General features: G+C 47.0%; 1 protein-coding gene across 2 annotated transcripts in view; it reads left to right on the top strand.

The window, feature by feature from the left end:
- Positions 1-27386, top strand: part of CCT5 (chaperonin containing TCP1 subunit 5) — a 220244-nt gene that overhangs the window by 112931 nt on the left and 79927 nt on the right. For both annotated transcript variants that reach the window (XM_086965270.1, XM_086965271.1), the window contains exons 8-10: positions 14234-14353; positions 24209-24394; positions 25146-25283. In XM_086965270.1, the coding sequence (XP_086821396.1) occupies positions 14234-14353; positions 24209-24394; positions 25146-25283 (444 nt within the window). The remainder of the gene's footprint in view (positions 1-14233; positions 14354-24208; positions 24395-25145; positions 25284-27386) is intronic.

Below are 27386 nucleotides of genomic sequence, written 5' to 3'. Positions count from 1 at the left end.
GAAAGCCCATGGGGAAACTAATGAGCTTTAATGTAAGCCCTCGATGACGTAAGATATGAGAGGCCAAGGGGAGCGGGTCAGGGATGTCAGAGGGTGGTGGGGTGGGGTTAGCAGGTTCAGGCACCAGGTGTAACAAGGTATACAGGAAAGGCAAAGTGCAAATGAGTGGGTGCATGAGAAGGGAAAGCAAAGTGAGTTGAAGATGAGCAGGGATATTGGAGCCATATGAGGCCCAGGAGTGGAGCAGAGAATACAAGGCAGGGGTCATGCAGTTCAAGTCGGAGCAAGGGGCCAAGAGGCAGATAAAGCAGCCTCTGACATGCCATTGCTGTTTGTCTCATGCTTGAAGAAAAAAAAGGAAAAAGGGGGGGGGGCCTGGAAGCCACACAAGCTTATTGAGCTGACTCCAACTTTGAGCTCCGCTTTATCATTTTGCTATTCTGTTTTGGAGAAATAAAAGTGCCGACCCCAACTTTTGCATTCACTCTTTCACTGCCAATAAACTGCTCAGAGCAACCTATTAACTGGCTGTGACCTACAGGGTTGAACAGCTGTGTATCGGATTGCCATAAAACTGTCTACTTGTCCTTTGGACAAAATACAAATTAAAACCTCTTGCCCTCCTCGAAATCTAGTTGTCTCGGGCGTCGGGAGATAGGAATTCCCCACCCCTGGGTGTCCTGCACTTCCAAAAAGAACTGACCCAACTGCCACCTGTGGTGCATCATGGGAGCAGGGGGGTTGCCTTCAGGTCTTAAAGGCACGGTACCCCTACTCTAATGCCTTAATGGCAAGGTGTCAGTCTTTATTTGTTTCTTTATACTCTACTGCAGCCTACTGGCAAATGCCTGCAATTCCAGGTGTTCCTATGGCAATTAAGCATTGTTGTATGCTAATGTGTTCGAGGCATGTGGGCTGCTGAATTCATATCTGTGCATAGATCGCCACCTAGTGTTGGGTCCGGATGATTGCACATTGTTGTCCTGGAAGAGTCTTCGAAGTATCACGAGATAGGTGGCTCCTCCCCTGGACTACAGTGCGCATGGGCATCGCCTCCATCCCCAGATTGTTTTTTTCCGCCATTGGGTTCGGATGTGTTTCGGTTCCCTCTGTCGGAACCGATAGTTGTTCAACTTCTACTCGAGACCAAAAGGTCTTTAGGCTGGGCGTCGGTATAGTTGCGTACGGGTTTCTTTCTGACTCTCAGCTCCGATCTCTTGCTGCCCTTCCACGTGCTTTCGGCGCGGACGGGCCTACACTACATTCTTGCTATGGAGCGAACTCCGTTTAAGAAGTGCCCGGTGTGTAACTCTAAATATTCACACCTCGACGTGCACCCTGTGTGCAATACCTGCTTGTCGCCGGATCACCGCGAAGACACCTGTATGGCGTGTTCGAAGTTCCGGAGCAAGAAGACTTTAAAGATTCGCCGGGCTAATCGGCTCCAGGCTCAGTTATCGGCTACGGCGCCCCCACCAGACGACATTTTCCAAGAATCTGTCGAGGGAGAAGACGACGTGCAAGGTTCGGACTCTAATCCCGCATCCGAAGGTGAAACCTATGACGAAGGTGCGGAGAACTTTGACGAAGTCGCCGACGAGGTAGGGGACGACGAACAGGCTTTTGCCACTATGGGTGATAGCTCAGAGGAGGAGCATCCCCAACGAGACTCTGGGGTTATTACCCCTCCTACGGCCCAGGTCGAGGGATCGCCTTCGGGCCTTACCCAAGATCTAACTATGAGTCCTACGTCCCCGCCTCCGGGCCCGGTCACGGACACTTATGAACCATCACTTACGTCGAAGAAAACGAAAGTGAAGCCAACTGGTCACGCACCCTCGGATGCGAAACCGAAAGTGAAAGTTGTGCTGGTGAATAAGGTTCTGGAGGCGTCAACTTCCAAGGAATCCAAAATGGCCGACTCTAAGAGCCACGCCAAGATGGCCGACCCGACGTCCTCGGGGTCGGTACCGAAGGCGAAATCGTCCGACGCGGCTGCGTCGGCTCCGAAAGGGGTCGTGAACCCGAAGTCGGCTCCGAAAGGGGTCGTGGACCCGAAGTCGGCTCCGAAGAAGCGCCTGGGCGACGACTAGCGTGGCCAGGGGGCCTCGGCCCCGAAGAAGGCGCATGTCGAGCCGGTCAAGCCCTCTCCGGCCTTGACGAAGAAGGTGGAGGAATCCTTGCAGCGGATTCGAAAGGACACTGTGGTGCCGAAGCTCACGCCTAAGGCTGCGAAGGAGCAGACGCCTATCCGTTTCACCTTTCCTCCCAAGTCGGCGCCAAAGGCCTTCGCGCCGAAACAGAGTGGACCCTCGAAGGAGGTGTTGGCACCTAAAGCGGCCTTGGTGGTGTCGAAGCTCCGACTCCAACCCCTTGCTGAAGAGGAACGTCGTGAGGTACTCATCGACGCCAACACCGGAAAACTGTCGCTCCTCAAAAGGAAGATCACGACGGAGCCGGCGTTGGAACATTTTAAGATCCCTCTCAAGAACAAACGGGACTCCGAGGGCTCTTCGGCTTTGGTGGAACCTGTGTCCCCACAAACCCTGGGGTACTCGCCGACGCATTCCGTCGCAGCCGGTGCGGACGAGGAGGATGCAGAGTACGACTATCCGGCGTACTCTGATCCGGAGGAGGAGCACGTGCCGTGGTCCGCCGGAGGCGACCCGGAGGACCCGCAGGGGGGTCAGGACGCTCAACTTTTCGCGGCCAAGACGTCCCCGACCGAGGATTCGGCGGCCTTTAATGCCTTGATAGAGAGAGCTGCTGCTAACCACGACGTCGAGCTGCACTCGGACCCCGTGGATGTGGACTTCTTGTTAGACACCTTCTCGATAGCCGAAAAGTCAGTCAAAACGCTACCGATGCTGAAGGGGGTGCTTAAACATGCAACAGAGGTTTTCAAGGAGCCCACCCGAGCGCGTGTGGTCAACCCTCGCATCGACAGGAAATATAAAGCAGCGCCCACGGATCCGACATATATCAAGGGACACTTGCCATTGGACTCCCTGGTCGTTTCCAATGCTCGGAAGAGGGCGAACTCTCAAACTACTGGTGACGCTCCTCCCCCAGATAAGGAGTCCAAGATTTTCGAGGCCTCAGGCAAACGGATTGCTGCACAGGCAGCTAATATTTGGAGAATATCTAACACCCAAGCCTTGCTTGCACGTTATGATAGGGCCCATTATGACACATTAGAGGCCATACTGCAACACTTGCCTGACCAATACAAGGAGGCGGGGGAGATGCTGATTCAGGAGGGTAAACTCATTACAAATGCATCCATTAAATGTGCTTTGGATGTGGCAGACACAGCCTCCAGGGCTATCAATACTAGTGTGCTGCTTAGACGCCATGCCTGGCTTAGAATTTCGGGGTTCAAACCCGACATCCAAACCACTATACTGAATCAGACAGTGAATCCTGACCATCTGTTTGGCCCAGAGGTGGATGCCACACTGGAAAAAATGAAAAAAGATACCGAAACTGCCAAGTCCATGGGGGCTTTACAAAGTCAGCAGTTTCGGGGTAATTCCTTTCGCCGCTCAAACTCCAGAGGCACCTCAAGGGGACAAGCATCCCAGTCCACACAATATTTCAAGACTAACACCCAAGCCTCGTATAACAACAAAACTAGAGGTGGTTACAGAGGCAATAATGTCAAGGGCAGGGGACGTGGAAACAATAGCTCCAGGTCCAACGCCACCAACAAACAGTGACGTCTTGTCACTGCCCCCCGGCCATGCAACACCGGTCGGGGGGAGGCTCCAGCAGTTCCTGCCGGTGTGGAAGTCCATCACCACGGACAGGTGGGTGAGGTCTATTATCCAGTACGGGTACTGTCTAGAGCTTACGTCCATTCCACCGGACATACCCCCAAGGAGCCGTCCTATGTCAGGCGAGCACTTGACCTTGTTGCAGCAAGAAGTTGTAGTCATGCTGCAAAAAGGGGCGATAGAGCTTGTTCCATTGCAAGAGCGAGGAACAGGGGTTTACTCCCTGTATTTTTTGATTCCCAAGAAGGACGGATCCCTCAGGCCGATCCTGGACCTCAGGCCCTTGAACTGGTACATCCTCTCGGAGCACTTCCATATGCTCACGTTGCAGCAGGTGCTCCCCCTGCTTCAACAGGGGGACTTCCTGGCTACGCTGGATCTGAAAGATGCCTATTTTCATATTCCCCTGCATCCTTCCCACAGGAAGTACCTCAGATTCACGATCTTAGACCAGCATTACCAGTTCAAGGTTCTGCCGTTCGGGGTCACCACGGCACCAAGAGTGTTTACCAAGTGCCTAGCGACTGTGGCGGCGCATCTCCGTCGCCAGCACGTCCACGTCTTTCCCTACCTGGACGACTGGCTCATTCAGGCAAGGACAGAACAGCAGTGTGTCGACCACGTGTCACGCACCATTCATCTCCTGCACGATCTGGGATTCTCTCTGAACTACCCAAAGTCCCATCTCCAGCCCGCCCACGTGCGACAGTACCTGGGTGCGACAATCGACACTCTGGCAGCCACCGCGCAGCCGAATTCAGTGAGAATCGCCACTATCCAGGCGCTGATCCAACGATTCAGACCCCAGCACTCGCTTCCGGCGAGGGTGTTCATGCAGTTGATAGGCATGATGGCCGCCTGCATCTCCATTGTCCCGCACGCGAGACTACATATGCGTCCGCTTCAGGAGTGCCTTGCACGTCCGTGGACTCAGGCTCATGGGCAACTGACAGACCTAGTGTTGGTGAGCGGTCGGGCATACAACTCTCTGCATTGGTGGAATCCACACAACCTTTGCAAGGGCCGACCATTCCAAGAGCCTGTTCCACAGATTATCCTGACGACGGACGCCTCTCTCCAGGGATCGGGAGCGCATGTACTCCATTACACTGTGCAGGGACTATGGACACTACAGCAAAGGAAGATGCACATCAATGTGTTGGAACTGATGGCAATCTTCATGGCCTTGAAGGCGTTCAAAGTACATCTGTGCAACAAAGTCGTGTTGATCCGGACGGACAACATGACAGCCATGTACTACATCCAGAAGCAGGGAGGCACGCACTCTCCACAGCTGTCTCATCTGGCTCAAAGCATGTGGAAGTGGGCCATTCAGAGGAACATCTTCCTCATGGCAGAGCATCTCCCGGGCAAAGACAATCAAATGGCGGATCTGCTCAGCAGGCACAGCCATCAGATGCACGAGTGGGAGATACATCCATCAGTACTCCAACCGTACTTCCAAAGGTGGGGTCATCCAGAGATAGACCTGTTCGCCACAAAGGAGAACGCAAAATGCCAAAGCTTCGCCGCCAGATTCCCACACCCCCAATCACAGGGCAATGCGATGTGGATGAACTGGTCAGGCAGATTTGCGTACGCTTTCCCCCCAGCACCTCTGATACCGCTGGTGGCACGCAAGCTCAGGCAGCACTCGATGACTCTCATCCTGGTTGCTCCAACGTGGGCTCGCCAACCATGGTACACCACGTTTCTCGAACTGTCCGTGGTACCGCATCAAAGGCTTCATCTCACTCCCAGCCTTCTGACGCAGAGCCATGGCGACATTCAGCACCCAGATCCGCAACAGCTCAACCTGGCGATCTGGCTCCTGAAGTCCTAGAGTTTGGCTACCTCAATCTTCCTCCCGATTGCATGAACATCATTCGGGAGGCAAGGAAGCCCACTACCAGAGCTTGTTATGCGGCTAAATGGAGGAGGTTTGTCATCTACTGTGCTAACCACAATATTGACCCGCTAGATGCTTCCATTCAAAACATCATTTGCTATCTTTTCCACCTGTATCAATGCAATCTGGCATACTCTTCCATCCGCATTCACCTGTCTGCTATGGCAGCGTACCTCCAGAATAGACAACACCTGTCACTCTTAAGGGTCCCTGCTATCAAGGCCTTTCTGGAAGGACTCAAAAGGGTCATTCCACCAAGGACCCCACCAGCTCCAGAATGGAACCTCAATGTGGTTCTTACGAGGCTGATGGGTCCTCCCTTTGAGCCACTGCACTCTTGTGAGCTTCAGTTTCTGACTTGGAAGGTTGCGTTCTTAGTAGCGATCACTTCGCTACGGAGGGTTAGCGAGCTGCAGGCGCTCACCATCCCAGAACCCTTTTTCCAGGTACATGCTAACAGGGTGGTGCTCCGCACTAACCCTAAATTCTTACCCAAAGTGGTATCCCAATTCCACTTAAACCAAACAATTGAATTGCCGGTGTTTTTCCAAAACCCAGATACGCTGGCGGAGCGCATGCTCCACACCCTTGATGTTAAGAGGGCCTTGATGTATTATGTAGACAGGACAAAAGATTTTCGCAAAACCAAGCAGCTTTTTGTTGCTTTTGCCACTCACCACAAGGGAAACGCCATCTCTAAAGCAGGGATTGCTAGGTGGATAGTGAAGTGCATTCAGATCTGTTACGCTAAAGCTAAGCGCACTCTCACTATCCCACCGAGGGCCCACTCCACCAGGAAGTTGGGGGCCTCTATGGCTTTCCTAGGTAACATTCCCTTAGAAGATATCTGTAGAGCAGCCACATGGTCTACCACACATACTTTCACTAAACACTACTGTGTAGACGTACATTCCAAACAACAGGCAGCTGTTGGTCAGGCTGTTCTAAAAACGCTTTTTCAGACTGCTGCAGCTGGCACGGGCGGCCGCAGATAATGGAGGGACTGCTATGTATTCTATGCACAGATATGAATTCAGCAGCCCACATGCCTCGAACTGCAAATGCTACTTACCAGTATGCATCTGTTCTTGGCATGTAGGGCTGCTGACATTCATATCGCCCACCCTCCTCCCCAGCGCCTGTAGCAGCTGCAGAATTCATTCATTTACATACATATGCTCATAGCATGGTCATCACTCACATTCTTCACTCCATCTCTGCCAATGGCTAAAAACAATCTGGGGATGGAGGCGATGCCCATGCGCACTGTAGTCCAGGGGAGGAGCCACCTATCTTGTGATACTTCGAAGACTCTTCCAGGACAACAATGTGCAATCATCCGGACCCAACACTAGGTGGCGATCTATGCACAGATATGAATGTCAGCAGCCCTACATGCCAAGAACAGATGCTTACTGGTAAGTAGCATTTGCATTACTGCTCTTTCTTCCTTGGGGGTTGGGAGAGTACTACTGTGTGTATGCTAATTCATGTAATTTTGCAGCAGTTTTGCCAGTTTGGAAATGTTTTAGGCTGAAAATATGTTTATGTATGTTATGTATGTATGTTCCTGGATCCCGCACATAGGCGGGGATTATTCATAGCTTATGACTGAGTATACCCCTGGATGAGAACTAGGATTAATGGTAAGTAATCCTTCTTTCCCGACCAACTGTAACATAAAGGGATCTAAACTAAGTGCAAGTATTTTAGCAAAAAGCTTATAATCTACATTAACCAGGGAGATCAGTCGATAGTTGTTACAATACTTGGGGCCCCGTCCATCTTTGTGAATAAGGCAAATGATTGCTTCCTGAAAGGTGCCTCAGTTTTCCTAGAAAGACAAAAGGAATGAAAAAAAAATAAAAGTTTAGGGAGTAATGGTGTGGAAAAATGTAAATAAAATTCAACAGTGAAGTCATCGGGCCCAGGAGTTTTTCCCTTCTTTAAAAAAAACTTAGAGCAGAGGACAATTCGGGTAAAGAGAAATCTGTCTCAAGATCTGATAAATTAAGATGAGGTGGATGGGGATGGTAAACTACATAAATATTGTTGGACTAGGCTATTAGAGGGAGGGGATTCCGGGGTATAAAGATCCATATAATACGATTTGAATGTGTCAAGAATATCTTTATCTTTGTGCAACAAGGAACCATTATGATAGTAAATAGAGCAAATTAAAGTTCGTTCCTTTCGCGTTTTCAATTAGTTCGCCAGAAGCTTCCCAACTTTATTACGGCCCCCATAATAACGCACGATGCTACGGAAAAGAATAGAAGAGGCATTATCAGTGGAAGTTTTGTTAAACGCTAACTTAGTACTGATCAATGCTGGAAGCACGGAATCTTTTGAGGACATATAGAACTCTTGTTCCAAAGACTTAATGGGGGCCAGGGTAGCTTTATGTTGCTGAATAAATCTTTTTTTCTTCTTTGAAACATGGTCTATAATATGGGTACTCACAAACTTTCTCTTGGGGGCCAAATTTACACTGTGGTTTGTGTCCGAGGGCTGCACCTGTGGGCGGGGTCAGTGGAGGAGGGGGCGGGGCTAGAGCAATAAAAAAAACTGACCATGAGGTTGATCACTGATCCCTGCTGCGGACACCTTAGTCCACTGAGCCACCAGACCCGGCATACACACCTCTCTCGCGCTCTTTCTCTCCCCCCCCCCCCCCCCCCCCCTCTGTCCCCTTCCCTCTGTCTCACTTTCCCTCTCTCACTCCCTCACTCTGTCCCTCCCTTTCCCTCCCTTCCTTTCTCTCCCTATTTCCCTACCTCACTCCCTCACTCTGTCTCCCTTTCCCTCCCTCCCTCTCACTCCCTTTCCCTCCATCCCTTACCCTCCCTCCTGTTCCCTGCATCCATTTCCCTCTCTCACTCCCTCACACATTCTCCCTTTCCCTCCCTCGCTCTGTCTCCCTTTCCCTCCCTCCCTTTCCCTCCCTCCCTTTCCCTCCCTCCCTCTCCCTCCCTCCCTCCCTCTGTCTCCCTTTCACTCCCTCTGTCTCCCTTTCACTCCCTATCTCACTGTCACTCCCTTTCCCTCCCTTTCCCTTCCTCCCTCCCTTTCCCTTCCTCCCTCTCCCTCCCTTTCCCTCCTACCCTTTCCCTCTCACTCCCTCACCCGGTCTCCCTTTCACTTCCTCACTGTCACTCCCCTTCTCTTCCTCCCTCTCCCTCCTTCCCTCTTACTCCCTCACTCTGTCTCACTCCCTCACTGTCTCTTTCCCTCCCTCACTCCCTCTTGTCTCCCTTTCCCTCCCTCACTCGGTCTCCCTTTCCCTCCCTCACTCCCTCCCTCTGTCTCCCTTTCCCTCCATTCCCCTCCCTCACTGTCACTCCCTTTCCCTCCCTTCCCCTCCCTCACTGTCACTCCCTTTCCCTTTCCCTCCTACCCTTTCCCACTCCCTCACCCGGTCTCCCTTTCACTCCCTCACTGTCACTCCCTTTCCCTTCCTCCCTCCCTTCCCCTCCCTTTCCCTTCCTCCCTCCCTTTCCCTCCAACCCTTTCCCACTCCCTCACCCGGTCTCCCTTTCACTCCCTCACTGTCACTCCCTTTCCCTTCCTCCCTCCTTCCCTCTCTTCTCACTCTGTCTCCCTTTCCCTCTCCCACTCCCTCACTCTTTCCCTACCTCACTTCCTTTCTCTCCCTCCCTTTCCCTTCCTCGCTCCCTCACCCGGTCTCCCTTTCCCTCACTGTCACGCCCTTTCCCTCCCTCCCCCTCCCTTCCTCCCTCCTTTTCCCTCCTACCCTTTCCCTCTCTCTCACTCACCTGTTCTCCCTTTCCCTCACTCGCTGTCACTCACTTTCCCTCCTTCCCTCTCTTACTCCCTCACCCGGTCTCCGTTTCCCTTCCCTTTGTCTCCCTTTCATTCCCTCTCCCATCTCACCCTGCCTCTGTGTCAGCCCAGGCTGAGACCACTTCGGAGCACACACACACACACACACATAGCCGCAAGAACGCATTAACAGGTCTTTAAAAGACCATTAGCATGTTAATGAGGCTATGTTCACCTCTTAGCGCTCTGCAGCTCCACTCTATGGCAGGAATCGCCCCGCCGGCCTCCACAGAGCAGCAGAGTCTCAGAGTCCGCTGCTGTAAGTTAGTTTGCAGACACACTTTTAAAAAATAAAATTAAACACTGGTATGATGTGTGCAAGGTCCGCGGGCCGCCAGGGAAGGCTTGCCGGGCCGCCGCCGGCCCGCAGGCGGTACTATGAGTACCCCTGGTCTATAATGAAGCCCCTTGCAGTAGCTTTAAAGGAATCCCACAGAATGTGAGGAGAGAAAGATGAATTGGTGTTAAGAGCAAATAACTCAGTAGCAAAAGCAGTAAAGGAGGGAAAAAAAGTAGAATCCAGAAGTAGAGAATTGTTAAAACGCCACCTGGAGGATTTGGGATGTGGTGGAAGCAGATCAAGATCAGTTATAAGTGGGGCGTGGTCAGAAATAGCAATAGGTTCCAGAGAGGAGGATAAAAGATTTTGAGACGAGGACTGAGAGAGAAATATATAATCTAAACGAGAGAGTTGTGAAGAGGAGAAAAGAAGAAGACAAGAGTCTGGGTGGGAGAGCCTCCAAGAATCTACAAGGCGAGCTTGGGATATGGTGCCAAGAAATTGTTTGTGTGCCTTGTGAAGAGTGAAACGGACTTGGGATTGGCGATTAACAAAGGGGTCAACAACTTGCTTACAATCACCTCCTAATATAAAATAATCATCCTTGAATTGCATACACTTGTGTGTAACTAAGGGCCAAAAAGAAGAATCTGGGTGTGTAGGCCCATAAACATTAAAAACTGTTTATGAAACATTATTTATCAACAACTTGGCTAATAACCATCTCCCTTCAGAATCAGATTCTTGTGAAATTACCTTGCATTTTAGTTTTTTGTGAATTAAAATTTATAACTCAATTTTTCTTGTTCATAGAAGGGAAGCATAAAACTGAGCCCACCCAACTACGCTTCAACTTTAGTGCCTCGGGTTCTGTAAGATGAGTCTCTTGTAGAAGGACCAAGTCAGGATTATAAGAGATGAGATAGTATTCTGTCTTTTGATGGGGTTAATAAAAACCTTTCACATTCCAAGAAATGACTCTGAATTCAAAGCATCTAGGAAACCATATAATACACATGTGGAATGAAAGAATTAAGTAGATATAAAAATAGAACAAAAGAAATAAACGCCAATAGAATACCAAAAAATTAAGGTGAGTAAGAAAAGGAGGAATGAAAAAAGGAAAAAGGAGGGTGGGAAAGAGTAAAAGCAAAGGAAGACCGTACATGTCCAAACGACTGCAGTACATACCTTAAGGAACAATAGAGGATGGGAGGCGGCAAAGGACAATGAAGACAGCACACCCAACAGGGGGCGACAACACATGTCAGGACCTCCAAAAAAAAGGACTAGGATCATGAGCTGGAACACGAAACAATAATGGAAATTGAAAAAATATCAAACCTGGAAAAAGAAATAGGTTAAAGTGTAAAACACAACAAATATCAGGATGTTTAAGGTTCAATAAACAGTTAAGAGAAATACAAAAGGGAGACAAACCTATGAGAAGGACGAGAAGAGCATCAACGCACCTAAAAAGAAAATATTGATTTAAAACTGACATAAAGATATAGCAAAATAATTAGAGAAGAAGACAAAAAGAGAGAAGAAGAAATTAACTAACTAAACCAAGAAAATAGTGCAAGCAAAATACAATATCAAAGTCAGTAGCCGGACGAAAGATTTCTCCATGGAAGTAGTAGTATGGGATTGAATACGTTTTCGAAGTTCAGCAGGGTCCTCAAAAGTAGAAGTCTTGTTGAGAAAAGTGCCTTTGAAAGTACATAGATGGAATAAACCATATCTTGCACCTAAGGAACGAAGAAGATGAAGATCCAAAAATTCCTTACGACGTTTAGCAGTCAGTGTAGAGACATCTTGATTGAGAGAAAAGGTCTTTGGTGCCATGCCAGGATAGGTTCTTTTTGGTTTTAGCTGCATTGAGAACCAATAAAAGGTCAGTGAATTGCAAAAAAAAAAAATAATCACTCCACGAGGTTTAGCAGGCGCCAAAGAGGAGGAAAGACTAGGACCAAGTCTATGACCATGCTGAATGTTCAATTTGGTGGTAGTAGGTAGGTCCAAAAACTGAGGCAAAAAAGACGTAAAATATATAACAGGATCTTCTCCCTCAAGACACTCAGGATGACCATAAATACAGAGATTATTACGACGATTTCTGTTTTCAAAGTCCTCCGACGCTCTCTTCAGGTGGGATATCTCCAATTCCAATGAGGATACTTTAGAAGATAAAGCTTGAACATCATCCAATTGACTCTACCGCCGTGATGCGAGAGTCCATAGACCATTTATCGCCCAACAATTTCAGGCGAGTGTTAGTTTCCTCAATGAATGGGCGATGGGGGGATGTACCATGTTACAACGCATACCGTTACAACTACCTACTATTACAACGCGACCATTACAACGCATACCATTACAACGCATAGCGCTTTGAGGTGCTGGATAGTGGTAAGTATAATTTACTATTCTAACTCCAGTCCCCGTGGACACTAGGGAAGGTGTTGGATAGTAAATTATACTTATTCCCTATCCTAGAGCGCCCCCCAGCGCAATGCGTTGTAATGGTATGCGTTGTAAAAGATGCGTTGTAATAGTAGGTAGTTGTAAAAGATGCGTTGTAACGGGTGTATACCCGATGGGGGCGCAACTAATCCCAGATCATTTCCAAAGAAACCGGAGAGCAGACTGAGGAGAAGGGAGGGGTCCTGCTTGAGTCTCTTGCCAGTGGTGGAGGAAAGTGACCCCTTAGACGACATGTTGGAGGGAAGTTCTGAAGATTCAAGTGGATCACAAACTGAAGAGGTAGATATTCCCGATGTGGGAGTGGTAGTGGCGCTCTTTAATCCTTTATGCTGGCGTAGAAAACGTCTGCTGCTACCCATGAAGTAGCAGAAACATTGGACGAGGGAATGCGCCACATATGAAAAGGTGAGGTAGCCTAGGGAGAACCAATTCACATAGATAAGGTCTTCAAAGAAATCCGGCACCATAGAGAGGTCTCAAAAATACTGCACAGGCATAAAACCGCTTTGAAAATAGTGCATCTGTAAGGATTCATAAGGAGAAAGTTGGCAGGATAACCATTAAACTACAAAATGGCGGCTGCCATAACCGTTATACAAATTTCCCCGCAATATGAACTTCATTTTACAGGGCAGTGAAAATTATAGTCATTACTTCTCAGTTTATAGCAAATGCAGAAAGAAAGGGTAAATGAAGCCATAAAAAGCACTGAAAAAATATGTTCTTAGAAATTCCATTCAAAAAACATAGATAAGCTGAGGTGATAATAAAAACTGCATGAGAAAACAAAATGGCGGCCGCTAATAAGCTCTGGGAGTCACCTGCATATTTCTCAGTCCAAGAGGATTTAACCCCTTCCTTGCTGCGGTAGGCCATTGGGGGGGAAATCGCGGCAGCCGTAAACGGGTTAGAATGTGCAATGCACAACACTTTACTGCAGAGATGATCCGACAACTGAATCTGGCATTATCTCATGGGACGTGCTGAAGCCGCTTAAAGGCCGGTCGGAAGTCCAGCGAAGTGCAGTGTCTCTGCGCCAGGCGGCCATCTTGGGTCGCGGTGCACGCGACTCCCCTCTAATTACCTTCTTAAATGTTATAGAAACAAAGGGTACACTTGCTTTTTCCACACTGTACAGAAGAGACTTATCAAAAGTTATGACTTGGGAAGAACTACATAAGTCAGTTGTATATGTAAAACCAGAGAATTTTAAGTTACTAGACCATCTTTTTCACATAACTGTAGGTTTATCACTAATGCATGATTCTCCACACTCATGTATTCGAGTCTCCTGTCAGAGCTACATTGTGTGGAATACTGCTTCAGGGAGTGCATCCAAGCTTGTGTTATGTGTTTAGAATGTTATGAGTTTTTTTTTTTTTCAATTTAACTTTTTCCTTGCTTTGGAAATTTGCTTTTCCGTGCAGTGACTTTCTTAGTTGTATTCCAGATGCCTTTCACAGGGATTTTGACATTGAAGTAGTTTTAAAAGCCTGGTTTTGGAGCATACATGAAATATGTTTATATTTGAGTGTAAACTGATGTGTGTATATACGTCTTTAAAGGTTATTTCAAACAAGGGAGACTTTTTTTAATTTTTATTTTATTTTTTTTAGGTTTGACCGGACTGCTTATGTCTGCTTAACCTATTGTTACTAGTTATTTCAATAAACTCAGAATGGGTGTTGGCTTGAGCCAGAGGATCCTTATCGCCGCATCTTCTATCGGCACTATATTCTGAAAGTTTTTTTGTATGGATTTGTAAATGTTTGCACTCCAAATGCAAGCTCTTGACCTGCTGACTTGCCAGTGCTTTTTCCTTATGAATTGGTGAAAGTATGACATTTGATAGCATGAAATACAACATTCGCAAAAAACTCTTTCTTCAGTACTTGTTCCCATTAATTTGTGGAGTGACTCACCTTTTTTTGCTTCCAGATAAAGGATACTGGTGCTAATCTTGCCATTTGCCAATGGGGCTTTGATGACGAGGCAAACCATTTACTACTTCAGAATGAGTTACCAGCTGTTCGTTGGGTTGGCGGTCCTGAAATAGAGGTATACAAATTTGTAAATGAGTATGCTGAGGTGTAATCTTTCTATAAAAAATTGTTACTTAGGGTGTACAATCTGTTTTTCTTGTCTGGTTTAGCTGGATGTGCCTTTTTTGCTGGATGTCCTGCACAATACCTTACCATGAGTTTATGGACTGAGTTTTGACAGGTGCTCTGTCACTCATACCTATTGCTAACAACAATGTGGGTAGTGTGGGCCTTGGGTTAGGCACTTTCAACTGTTGGTTTTGTTGTTCAACTCTCGCGCCCCCCACTTTTTTTTTTCCTCTTACTTTCAGCTATTGCCTTTAAACTTTGTATACCACGTCTTGGTTCGGCCCATTGGTGTATTCATCCCTTACCTAATGCTATTGTCAGAGTGCATCTTCTGCTCTACTTGAGTGCGTGCGTTGAACCTCTTGAATTGCTTCACAACTATAGCACTATCTGTCTATTCTTGCTGGCTCCCTTGTGTGTCTCACTTTAATGTTCTAAGGCTACATGTGTTATTACATCAAACCCAGACTTATATGCTTGTTTAACGTATGCTTATATGGCAGCTGTTTCAGGGGGTAAAGCACTTTCACGACGCATCCGTGAGCCCGCATGCTGTCACAATGTGGTCGTTACAACGACCACGTTGTGACAACGCATACCATTACTCCGCAAGTCGTTGGAACTACTTCCGGAAGGGGAGAGAAGGTGTTGGATTTAAAATCCAACACCTTCCCTAAAGTCCGCACAGACTGGAGTTGGAATAGTAAATTTTACTATTCCAACATCCAGCACCCCCCCTCCGCAAGTCGTTATAACGACTTGCGGAGTAATGGTATGCATTGTCACAACGCGGTCGTTGTTACGACCCCGTTGTGACAGCATGTGGGCTAATGACATGGTGATTCAAGAGGCATATTAGTTTTCAGGGGTGGGGGTGCACAGGGCCCTTTTTATTTTCTTCACTGGTTCACATTTGTCTATTCATTAGTTATGGCTATGGAAAGCATTTTTTTAAGGGCAGTCTTAATTCATGCAGTATGTACTTGGGTAATGGCTGAACTGGGGTATTGCACAATTTTTGTTTACGTTGTGGATTTGATTGTTATTGCCTGCAAGAGTCCACTAATATCAAACTACAAATGTCTATCTTTTGATATTGACGGGCAGCATTGAAAGACCTACACTGAGAACAGCTACATTGAATAATACTTGGAGGGAAACGGTAGGAAAGTGCCCCCTTTTGCATGGTTCCTCCCTAACATTTTGCCAGATACCTGCTGCCAACTTGACAGTGTGCTGGAATCCTGCTAACCAGGCCCCAGCACCTGTTCTTTCCCAAAACTGTATTCTTGTACCCACAATTGGCACACCTGTAAATCCCTTGTAAAAAAGGTACCACTGTTACCAAGGGTCTTGGGACCAGAGAGGGCTTGTGAGGGCTGCAGCATGTATTATGCCATCCTCGGTGACCCCTCTCCTTAACATACCGACCCTGCCATTGCAGACTGGGTGTTTTGGTGCAGACCAAATTGTAGAGTGGACATGGCGCACACCCCTGTGCGCCATGTCCACCAACACTGCCTGTGGCATGGGTAAGTCACACCCTCAATCATGGCTTATAGCCCTAAAGGCAGGCTACTACATACCACTGGTGAGGGCATAGCTGCATGAGCAATATGCGCCTTAGTATCTGTGCCATTCACAGGTATTGTAAGTGCAGTGAAGCAATTCTGAATATAGGGACTGGGAGTTTATCACTAAGAGTTCTACAGCCCCAGAACGGCTCCACTGAAACCTTGTCAGTTTGGTACCAAACTTCTCAGCTCATAAACCCCACACTGATGCCAGCGTGGGATTGAATGTAAAATGCACTCAGAGGGCAACTTAGAGATGCCCCCTGAAAAACGACCAGCCCTGGTGTGGTTCCTGTCTGGCTACTAGCCATCTTTCACCACCAGACACATTTCTGAACCCCTGGGTAGAGAGCCTTCGCTCTCTGGGTCCTCCAAAAAAAAAAGCCCATCCTGGGCTGAGGTGTCATGCCTCCTCCCCCAAGATGGACAGCAAGCAGCAATGGTGAAGCAGATGACTGACTTGGCCCCATCCCTATTGGCCTGTCTCCTCAGCCAGCAACCTCCGGAACCTCAGAGGACATGTGCTGTTTTCAACAAAGACTGTCTCCTGTGGACACCGGATTTGTCCAGCAAAAAAAACAGTCTCTGGATCCACGCAGATCCGTGACACTGCACCACTCTGCACCAGACGCCCACTGCCAGAGTTTGAGGGAACCACGTACCATGAGACGTCTCCCCTGCGATCCTGACCTCGTCTGCACTGGTGGCTGACTTCTCCAAGACCCCTCCTTGATGCCTGCAGCCTGTGTTCAAAGGTTCCCTCAAAAGGTGACCGGACCAAGCTTGAGAAAGTTGACCCCTAAGGGCACCCCTACATCCTCCCTCTGCCTGCCCCCAGCATCAATCTGTGCAACCATTCAACAACTGGTTCAAATATGTTATCTCAATGTTTCAAGCTTTATTACAAATGTCACAAAAAGATGTTAATATTTCACTTCTGTTCTTGGATTTTCGTCACAATACAATTTGCTGAACATAATCTTCAAAAGTTATTTACAAAAGTTTAAGCTATTGCCATTATAAATTACAATAACTTTTATTTAAGTATGAATTATTAAAAAAAATAGTCATTGTTATTTGGTTTATCAATATATCTAAGTCACGTAAATACAACACCTATTGCATTACAAATGCTATAGGCGTCATATTTGTGAAAGTTATAACTATTGACAATGACAAAGCTATTAATTTCGCTATTTTCAAAACCAACACATAAATAAAAAAATTATCATTTACAATACCTATAGCTCAAACGTTCCTAATGCGAGACCTATTGCATTGCAAATGCTTGTTGTAAAAGAGACCAAAATAATGCAACACCCAATCAGATTTGCCTCACCCCATAGAACCTTCCTCAGAGCCTCAGATTTTCTACCGCACGTTGTGCTAGGGAGTCTACACTGAGCTGAGTTTTTTCACTTCAGCTTACTACTACTCTTCAACTTTGTTCTTCAATATGTCTGACAAGGAGAAGAAGGCTCTATCCAAGGCTTGTGCCACCTGTTCAAAGAAGAGGCTTTATGTGGAGGACAAATATAAAGACGGTATTAATTGTTTGTACCCTGACCACAAGGCTACTGACTGCAAGATCTGTTGTACCTTCTATTGAAAAACCTTAAGAGACAATGAGGAATATCTACTTACCTGGTTGCCAAAGTTAAAGTCACGGAAAGAACCAGTATGCAGTGACCGTGATAATGCCTCCTCTGCTACGTCCTCAAGGAGATCACAAACACTGGGTAGGTCTTCATCTTTAACTTCTTCTGACCCCCTGCAAAAGCCTTAACTCTGATAGGTCTGACAGGCGTAGTCCCATCAAATCTCCTCACTGAGATGTAAAGGAGAGGGAAGTACTTAGTTCTGAGGTGCAGCCTGTAAAGAAAATGCGTCATGGGTCTTCAGTTTCGCCTCCACCCTCTGAGAAACTGAAATTATTCAAGAAACCAGCTTCCGTCCCTCCCGTGGGTAAAGCTGACGGGAAGAATAGTCAATCGACGATGACTGTATCGGGTCTGTCAACGACAGCATCAAAAATTCAACCGTTGTCGACTTCGACTCCGTCGACAGGGTCATCGACGAGAACTTAATCTGCTTCGTTGACGACGACTTCTCAGACGCTGCAGCCTGAGGTACCAGTTTCCATGTCGTCTACGCTTTTAATGACTACCTTTACGTTGACGAAGAGGTCTACGATGGCGACAACGTCTACTTCCTCCAGTGTTGTGCTGATGACGGTATCGTCGACAATTGCCCTTTCGTCGTCGACTATCCAAACTTCAACGATGACTCGGTCGACGACCTTGGCGATTCAAAAAGTGTCAATTTCGAGAAGACGCCAGATTACCCCAGACATGACCTCTCCTCGGAGTAAATCCACTGCCTCCGGTGCTTCTTGTGGAAGAGGAGGAATTTTCAGAGGGACGATGAAGGTCCCTACGGGGATGCCTATAGCCCATCTCAGTTACGGGTCAAATATCAGGACTCTGAGGACTACTATATGGAACAGCAATTTTTACCACAATCTCGGTCTCAAAATCAGTCGCAACAGGGTATTGTTTCCATGCAGTCCTCTCATTGCTGATCTCCAATCCGATGGGAGAAACTCTTGCAGTGGTGCCTAACAAAGTTGCCCAGTACGTCTAGCCTACACTCCCCTCTTGAGTTTATGGCATTATAAAAGTTAATCAGTGATATCTTGTCCTTCCCTCTTTTTACCGTAACTGCTTGAATGTCAGTATAACCGGTAGGTATTGTTTTGACAGTACAAGACTAGGCTAAATCAATGTACACGGCCAAACCCCCTTTAGCTCTGCCACTTCACGACGGCTCGGCCGGGACAAAAAAACCTTTATACCACTCTATGAAGATGTCACTCTCTACCAACCAGGTCTCTTGCAAACATATCACCGAGAAGGATTTTATAAAGGCTATCCAGGACGGGTCTCTAACCTTGCCTGCCAGTCCGGCAATATTCCATGAGCTAACGTTATAACCCGAGACCATATTTACGGCTGGAGTCGAGTCTTGGGCTCCCAATATACTTCCTGGGGGCTCAGCTTTATTGACTGCAATGACAGCCCTCACAGGTGATAGGGAGGCGCAGGTATTAATCTGCTTCGTGCCTCGGTCTCTCCCTCATGTTGTACAGTTTTCACTTGGTCAAAGACTCCCGGGGGATTATCACCAGGATAAAAAGTCCATCGACCATTTCTAGTCCGCTATACCTATTTTGTAAGGATATTTGACTGGGATTGTGTGGATGCATGTGCCTGCCCCTGCCCCCCTCCACCCCGTTGTCTCACTAGGGTCCAATCCCCTTCTGTTTCTAAATGATGGGGCGCAGGGTAAAAATGTTAGTGGGAGAGGCTGGATCGATGACTCATTATTGTGGTGTGTCCAGTTACAAATTTGACCCACGGTACGAGGGTCCATGAAGTTCACAAGCACGCAATCACCGCGTATATCTTTTGGCCTGTGACCCACCCAGGGTACAAAAAACATTACAGGGAAGAGGTCTGTTTTTATTAGGAATGGCCTTATTTTTCAGTGACATAAATGATTCCCTGTTCGGGTTGCTTAGCTCAGGTACCCCAGTTAAAACTACAGTGTACAGGCTTGATTCTGTGGTAAATCGACTATTAGTTTCCTGGTTGGCACGGAGTCAAAAACATCCAGAGGTTTCAATAGGCTTGGCTGCGTCCAACCCTGTGGATGAGGATACAGGTAATGTCGCAGGAGCGCACGGATTAGCTGTAGGTGCATTTGAAATAAATGGGCCTAGAGTTGGAATACTAGCGAACAGCACATTCCCCCTCCCCCTCCCCCCCCTGTACAGAATTTTGTTGCACAATACCCACGGGCATCCCAGTTGACTGAATATTGTCCACAATATTCAATGTTGCAACCTCTATCTTGGCTAGCCAACGCTCTATTTGTGTAAGCCTGTCCTCAAACGATTTAAAAGAAGACTTTAGAAGAGAACCAAGTTTAGCGAGGTCTAAGACTTCCATTGCCAGAGCCGTATCAGCAGGTTTCAGTACACAGGTAGTGGGTACGGGCAGCATTGAAGTCCCTGTTGTCTCTGGTTAAGTCACAATCACGGAGCCCGCGCCCAATGGTGGAGAATTACTGTTACAAGTTTGTTTAGCCAGTTTGGGCTTTCTGCCTTTGGCAGCATCGTTTGCCCCCCGCTTCCTCTTCGGTATCGCTCCCTCTCGCCTCCCTCGCGTCCAGGTAAAGGAGCGTAGTTCTCCTCAAGTCATGGCTCCTCTGCTGCTCCTTCAGCTCCGTGCTAAATAGTCAATCTATTCCGCGGTGCGGGGTTGTGCCCGTGATTTTGTGCACCTGGGGCCGGGCGTGGTGCGAGGGTGTCGCACTGCCCCAAATGTTTCCTGGGACGTGTAGCTACCCCGTTGATGCAGGCGATGGTACCTGGGCTGCGAGCATTTCCCACGAAGCGGGAAACGCGAGAAGTTAACCGGCAGTCCAGGTAAAGGAGCGTAGTTCTCCTCAAGTCATGGCTCCTCGGCTGCTCCTTCAGTTCCGTGCAAAACAGTCAATCTGTCAATCTTTACAGCCATTCCAGCTACCCTGATACTTACCACTTACGCCTCTCTGGAAGGCTGGGGAGCGGTCTTGCAGGACCTTCAAGTGAGCGGCCACTGGCGGCCTGGCCAACGCCTTCTCCACATCAACCTTCTGAAGCTCACGGCGATTTGTTTACCGTTACAGGTTTTCCTTTTGAGAATCCAAAATTCCACCGTCTTGGTCCGTACAGACAACACCACGGCCATGCATTATGTGAACAAACAGGGTGGAACAAAGTCTCAGCTGCTCTCTAAGAAGGCCCAGGAGATTTGGGAATGGGTTATTCATCATCAAATCTCTTTTGGCAGAGCATCTCCCGGGTACCCTCAACACACGGGCAGATATGTTGAGTCGTCTAATGGCTTTGTGTCACGAGTGGGAATTAGTCCAGTGCACGCTGTCGGGAGTTTTCAGTCGTTGGGGCACTCCTTCCATAGACCTGTTCGCAACCCCGGAGAACAGGAAATACCACTTCTACGCAAGCAGGGAACACCACCAGGGATCATTGGGGAATGCGCTTTCGATTGCCTGGTCAGGCGCCTTCGTTTACGCTTTTCCTCCGATTCCTTTAATCCCAAGATTGCTCAGAAAGCTCAAGACGGAACCCTGCAAGATGATTCTGGTGGCCCCAGCGTGGTCCTGACCGTTTTGGTTTACGGAACTTCTCCTTCTCTCCCAGGGTCATCCAATTCGCCTGCATCCAATTCCCTCTGTATTGACTATGTCCCAAGGCCAAGTGGCACATCCAAATCCGGGCTCAGTTCAATTGACAGCGTGGCTCCTGAGCACAGTTTCAAAGCTTGAATATCCCTCAAGAATGTGGTGAGGTGCTAGCTCAGGCCCGTGCACCAAGGATGAATAAGACTTATCGTTCAAAATGGAAACGTTTCTGTTTGTGGTGCCGCTAAGAGAAAATTCATCCTTTCTCCTCTGCTACTTATCAGATCTTGCCTTACATTTTAGCTCTGGCTAAGTCAGGGCTAGCCCATTCTTCTAACAAAGTGCACCTAGCTGCTATCTCTAGATTCAGGCCCTTCTCTCTGGTCTGCAAGAATTGTGAAACAGTTTTTAACAGCATGCATGCTGTGCATTTTCCCGCTGTGTGCTGAAGAATGTTATGTTAAAATCAATTTATAAAGCGCTCGTACGCCCGTGGGCTTCATGGCGCTATAGAAGAGGTGAGGGATAATGAGGAGCTCAGCTCGTCATGAGCACACGACCAGTGTACTGCATGACGAGCTGAGCTAGTCATGAGCAGCAAAGGGGTTAAAAGGACTCTTTAGGGTTTCCCCTCCAGTTAGACCGCCGCTTCCCATGTGGCAGCTCAACTTAGCCCTCGCTCAACTCATTAGACCTCCATTTTAGCCTATTCATAGAGCGGATCTTAAGTTTATCTCATGGAAGGTGGCCCTCCTTCTTGCTTTAACATCAGCCAAGAGGGTTGGTGAAATTCAAGCTCTCACTATTAAGGATCCGTTCTTACAATTTAAGAAGGACACTCTCATTCTGAGGACAAATCCAAAATTCATTTCGAAGGTCCCTTCGGATTTCCATTTTAATGAGCCGGTCATTCTGAAATCTTTTTTCCTGCGACCTACAACTCCAGCGGAGAGGTCTCTTCCTTCTTCGGATGTTCAAAGATGTTTACAATTCTAGCTCAAACGCACCAAGGACTTCAGGAGATCTTCTTAACTGTCTCTTTTAGTGCACCTCGCAAAGGTTTTCCCCTTTCAAAGCAAGGAGTTGCATGTTGGATTGCCAGCGCGATCCAATATTGCCACCAAGCGGCTGATAAGCCCCTAGAAGGCGGGTCCGAGCGCACTCCACAAGATCAATATCATAATCTGCTGCTCTTTTAGCTGCAGTGCAGATCAAAGACCTTTTCAGGGCAGCTACGTGGAGCAGTGCCCATCCCTTCACGAAGCATTACTGCTCTCTCCATGGTTCATTACACAAAATGTGCATTGTTGCTAACTGCTAGCTACTCTAGTGGAGAAGTGTGGCTCAGGGGTTAGAGGCGGCAGACCTGGAGCTTGAGTTCGGCCCTGGACCAGGGTTCAATTCCCCGCCACGGCGGGTCTTGGGCTCAATAATTCCACGGACTCGATAATTCTCGCTCCGGTGCCTTCTCGACTCACGGGTTCACACTCTGCGACTCTGGGCAATAGCTTGCTTAATCTCCACATCGGCCCCTCGCGGTGGGATGCCTGGCTTTCACCTTGTGGATACCCTGCCAGGGTTATCTCACAGGGGAATACCAGGACGGGTTCCCTAAGCAAGCGCGGAGATGCCCCAGGGTAAGTCATGCGCTATATAAGCTTCATACATTTACATTTACATTTACATTTACTCTGATACAAGCTATGGGAATCTATGAACGTTCCAAAACTGGAGTAAGAAAACAAGTTACTTACCTTTAATTTTGGTTCTCCAGTATTGGTAACTTTCATAGATTCCCATGCGCCCACCCTCCTCCCCTGGGAAAGCACAGCCTTCAGCTTGCTTTGTAATACTTTTACACAACGGCTATGAAAATCTGAGGCTCTCTCAGGAAGATTCTATGGGGTGAGGCTAATCTGATTGGTTTGTGCATTATTTTGGTCTCTTACAAAGAGGTGGATATGCTACAAAATGAGATTAGGCCTTTTCTTTCTCTTTTGTACCTACTGCTATGTTTTTTGGTCTCACCAGTCAATGCGCATTGAGCTTGTTTTATTTACCGAGACTCCCATTCCGACGACTGGGAATGATACAAGCTATGGGAATCTATGAAAGTTACCAATACTGGAGAACCAAAGTTACAGGTAAGTAATTTGTTTTCGTCCAAACGTTGCATTTTCAGTAACCATACTGTAATCAAAACAAAGTGCATATACAATTGCAAATCAAACTGTTACAACTGCATTACTAATGTAAAGAATTTATTGCTTACCTGTGGCCGGCTTGCTTGGTTCTATAAAATAACTAGAAGAATATTTTGTATACAAAAACAATTGGTCTGATGTCCAGTGTGAGAGTTCATTTGCTGACTGAGTGTGTACAACATATGCTGAACACTGCTGTTTGCTAAAGCCTTACTGCTCAACCACATTACCACAAGTAGTGAGGTGCTATCTACTTTACCTCTGCCTACCTTTTGGGTTCCACTGGACTCTACACACTATACCTCACTTTGGTATAGTATATACAGAGCCAGCTTCCTACACCCACATTACCACTAAAATAGAGCTTTGGATTTTACATTAAGCCCACTTTTGGGGTACCCCTGTACTCTCTGCATGGTATCACCACCTAATGGCACACCATATACAAAGCGATCTTCCTACAATGTCTATAGCGCATTAGCACAAAAGGAAGCTCACAAACTGGAATGCCCTACAGTGCCATGACAAGAATATTTAGGACAATTGAACTGACTACATTTCAAAACATTGGTATTCACTTATGCCTAATATCCCTCCATGCGTAACAGTTATTTGAATATTTTGTTATCAGCTTTGCAGCTCTGAGGATTGTTGGAGTGCATTTGTTTCTGGTTGAAATAAATATTTAATAGAAAAAAAATGTGGCCGTTGTTGCGTTGGAATCAGTATTTGTGCTGTACTTGTGGTTTATATTTTTCTTGCATTTGTTTTCTTTAGTTGATTGCAATTGCAACAGGAGGTCGCATTGTTCCACGATTCTCTGAACTCACTGCTGAGAAGCTTGGTTTTGCCGGTATTGTTAAAGAGATCTCATTTGGAACTACAAAGGATAAAATGCTAATCATTGAGCAATGCAAGAATTCCAGAGCTGTAACAATTTTTATCAGAGGAGGCAATAAAATGGTGAGTTATTGGGTATTTTGAATAACCGCATGATGTACCTAGAACAGTGTATATAATCTGATTGATTATTCTGAAAGCAGCTTTCCACTCCTTAATTGGCGTTGCCCAGTCTCACTCCTGCTTAGCCCTTTTTTGATACACACCACTGTTTGTGCCTAAACCTTCATAGTCTTTAAACCACACGAGGAATTCTTCTTTCCCTTAATTCAGGGTTGGAATATAAAGTTACTCCGGTTTGGTGATTTACCCTGGAGATGCCTGAATAGCCACCATGTGGCAACCTTTTATTTTACAAAAAATGGACTCAATGCTGTTTGTGGGAACGGGAAGTTATCCAGAATTGGTGAAATTAAATGGTGAAAGTGATGAAGGAAGTCAGTAACTGCATGCCCTGACTGGTAATCTACAAAATGTGTAGGTCTTTAATGTTGAAAGTCAACTAATTTTGAGGCTTTGAACAGACCGTACTGTAATTTTAAAGCATGATTACTCAAGAGGTTCGAGAAAATGCTTTTTTTTTTTATTTTTTTTTTAAAGATAATATGACTTCTAATTCAGCACCAAGAACATGTTTGGGGTGTGATAAAATTGTAGATTTGGTCAAAATCATTACGGTCAAACATTTTCTTTCATAAGTCTAAAACACAAAGCACAATATTCCAATACTTGCACATCTGCACTTAGTCTAGTAACTAATCAAAATACATGGTTTTAAAGTGCTTCATTACACCAATATTTTTTCTTTTTCTAGATCATTGAAGAAGCCAAGCGAGCTCTGCATGATGCCCTTTGTGTAATCCGGAACCTGGTTCGTGACAATCGTGTTGTGTATGGTGGTGGTGCTGCTGAGATTTCCTGTGCTCTCGCAGTTAGCGAAGCAGCTGATAAGGTAGTGTTCAAAGAAAGTTAATCTTTTATGTGAATGCCAGTGAAAGTTATGTAAGTAATCTGTAGCTGTGCTCCTTAACCTTCAGGCAGAAACCTAAGTGTGGGGACTACACAAGATCTGTAACAAAGAAGGGGTAGAGAAATGAGATCAAGAGATGATCCTAAGGCTCAATTTACCATTCCAAAAAATTAGAATGGAAGGTCCAACATGAGTCGGAGCCCCAAGTAGTAATGATTAACAAGAAGAGGACTCAGTTGTTCCTAGACGAAGAAAAATAGTGATACGGTCAAGAGGGGAGGAAAATTGATGGGGGGGTAGTGCTCAGTGGAGTGCTCCCCTGGGCATCCCATTAGTTGGAATGAATGGCCTCACACACTCTTGCGAGTGTCATGCTTCATCATCGGCCGTTGCTCCTCATTGGGCAGGCGGTGCAATGTCCAACGGGCTCACCTCTAGGAGGGGCTCTTTATCGGAGATCTTTTTTCCAACAGCCTGTGGGTGAAGTGCAAGTGAGGGGCCAGGTAAGAAGTGGATAGTGTAGGTTGGTGTGTTAAAATATAGCAAGGGATACCGGAGAGCAATTTATTCTGGTGGTTCCCCTACTATAAGTAAAACCAGTGGGTGGCCTATGATCGCCAGAAAGTTAGGTTCTGTATCACGATCTAGGACTACACAGCGTTACGTGAGGTCGACATGTTTCTCGCTTCTGCGATTATGCTGCGATTCTTCAGGACCTTATTTAAATTTTACATCTATCACAACAGGAAGACCTGAAAGTGTCAACATATAAACATCAATTTGTAACCGTTGTACTACCTGTGTATAACCGCTCTTGCCTGGAGGAGACAAAAGGAAGAGTTACCAAAATACAAGGACAACAATTAACCATTCTTGACCGTGAGCACACTGTGATTAGGTGAAGAGAAGTGACTCTGTGTCTGTGGCATTCTGTGAGCAGTGACCTGTAAGTATCCACTTGATTCACATGTATCACAAGTCATCTCTATCACAGTAGAAAAATGAATAAATAAAAATTAAATAAAACTAAACTTAAAACATGCTAGCAGCAGTTATTGTTCAAGGTGTCTAATTATTAACCCCTCTGGGATTCATTAGATACTCACCTATAGGTCAAGGAGTACAGGTGTCAACAGTACCCGGTAGGTGTGACTTCAAGGGAGAGAGCCAATAGGGGTTTAATGGCTATAGGGGAGACAAAGGCACCAATTCCCAGAGTTATCAGAGAACTCCCACTGTCTTAACGTATCTTAGGTGGAATACTGATATGGCGGTGGGTAAGCAATTGTATAGTATCAACCGCTGTCTGCGTGCTGAATATTAAAGTATAGCAGAGGCTGACATTGCGCCCTACAATGTGCCCAGTGCACACACACAACCAGAGGCCAAAGATACTTATTTACAGCAGGCCGTGCAGCGCCCGCCGTTACTAAGGAGGCGCCCGGCGCGCACATCACGTGCGAGGTGTCCAGGTCAATTGTATGAAGAGACATAAGCGCATCCAACCACGTGCCACTGTCTGCATGCTACATATTGAAGTATAGCAGAGACTTACAAAGCGTCCTACACTATGCCCAGTACACACACACACACACACACTCAATGGCCGGAGGTACTCGTTTGCAGCCGGCCGTGCAGCGCCCGCCATTACTGAGGAAGCGCCCGGCGCGCACATCACATACGAGGTGTCCAGGTCAGTAATCCACACCTGCTGCGCTAACGCGGGTCACTGAAGCAAAATGAGCCGCCCACTTACTTCTCAGAGCCTCGGTCAGTGCTCTTTCGCCTACCCATCACTACCGGGATCCGGATAGTACCAGGTCCCCGGTACACTGTTGTTTATGTTGCTGGTTTGGGGCGTCACCCCAGTGACTAGCGGGTCACGTGATGAGTAATGTAAACGTGGGCGCCATCTTGGAGTAGGCAATTCCAGGCGCTTATAATATGAAGAAAAGCTGGATGACACTAGTATATGGTGTTTTCTTGGTAACACTCTTAATCATCATTATTGGTGAGTGTGGGTATACACACAAAAGTAGGTCAGTCCTCATGTATTTTAAGATAACGTTAGGCACAGCACATCTC

This window comes from Lissotriton vulgaris, chromosome 4_1 (genome assembly GCF_964263255.1).
Source record: "Lissotriton vulgaris chromosome 4_1, aLisVul1.2, whole genome shotgun sequence".
In the NCBI taxonomy this organism is placed as follows: Eukaryota; Metazoa; Chordata; class Amphibia; order Caudata; family Salamandridae; genus Lissotriton; species Lissotriton vulgaris.
The sequence above is the reverse complement of the archived record's forward strand: the minus strand, read 5'-3'. Positions and strand labels throughout refer to the sequence as shown.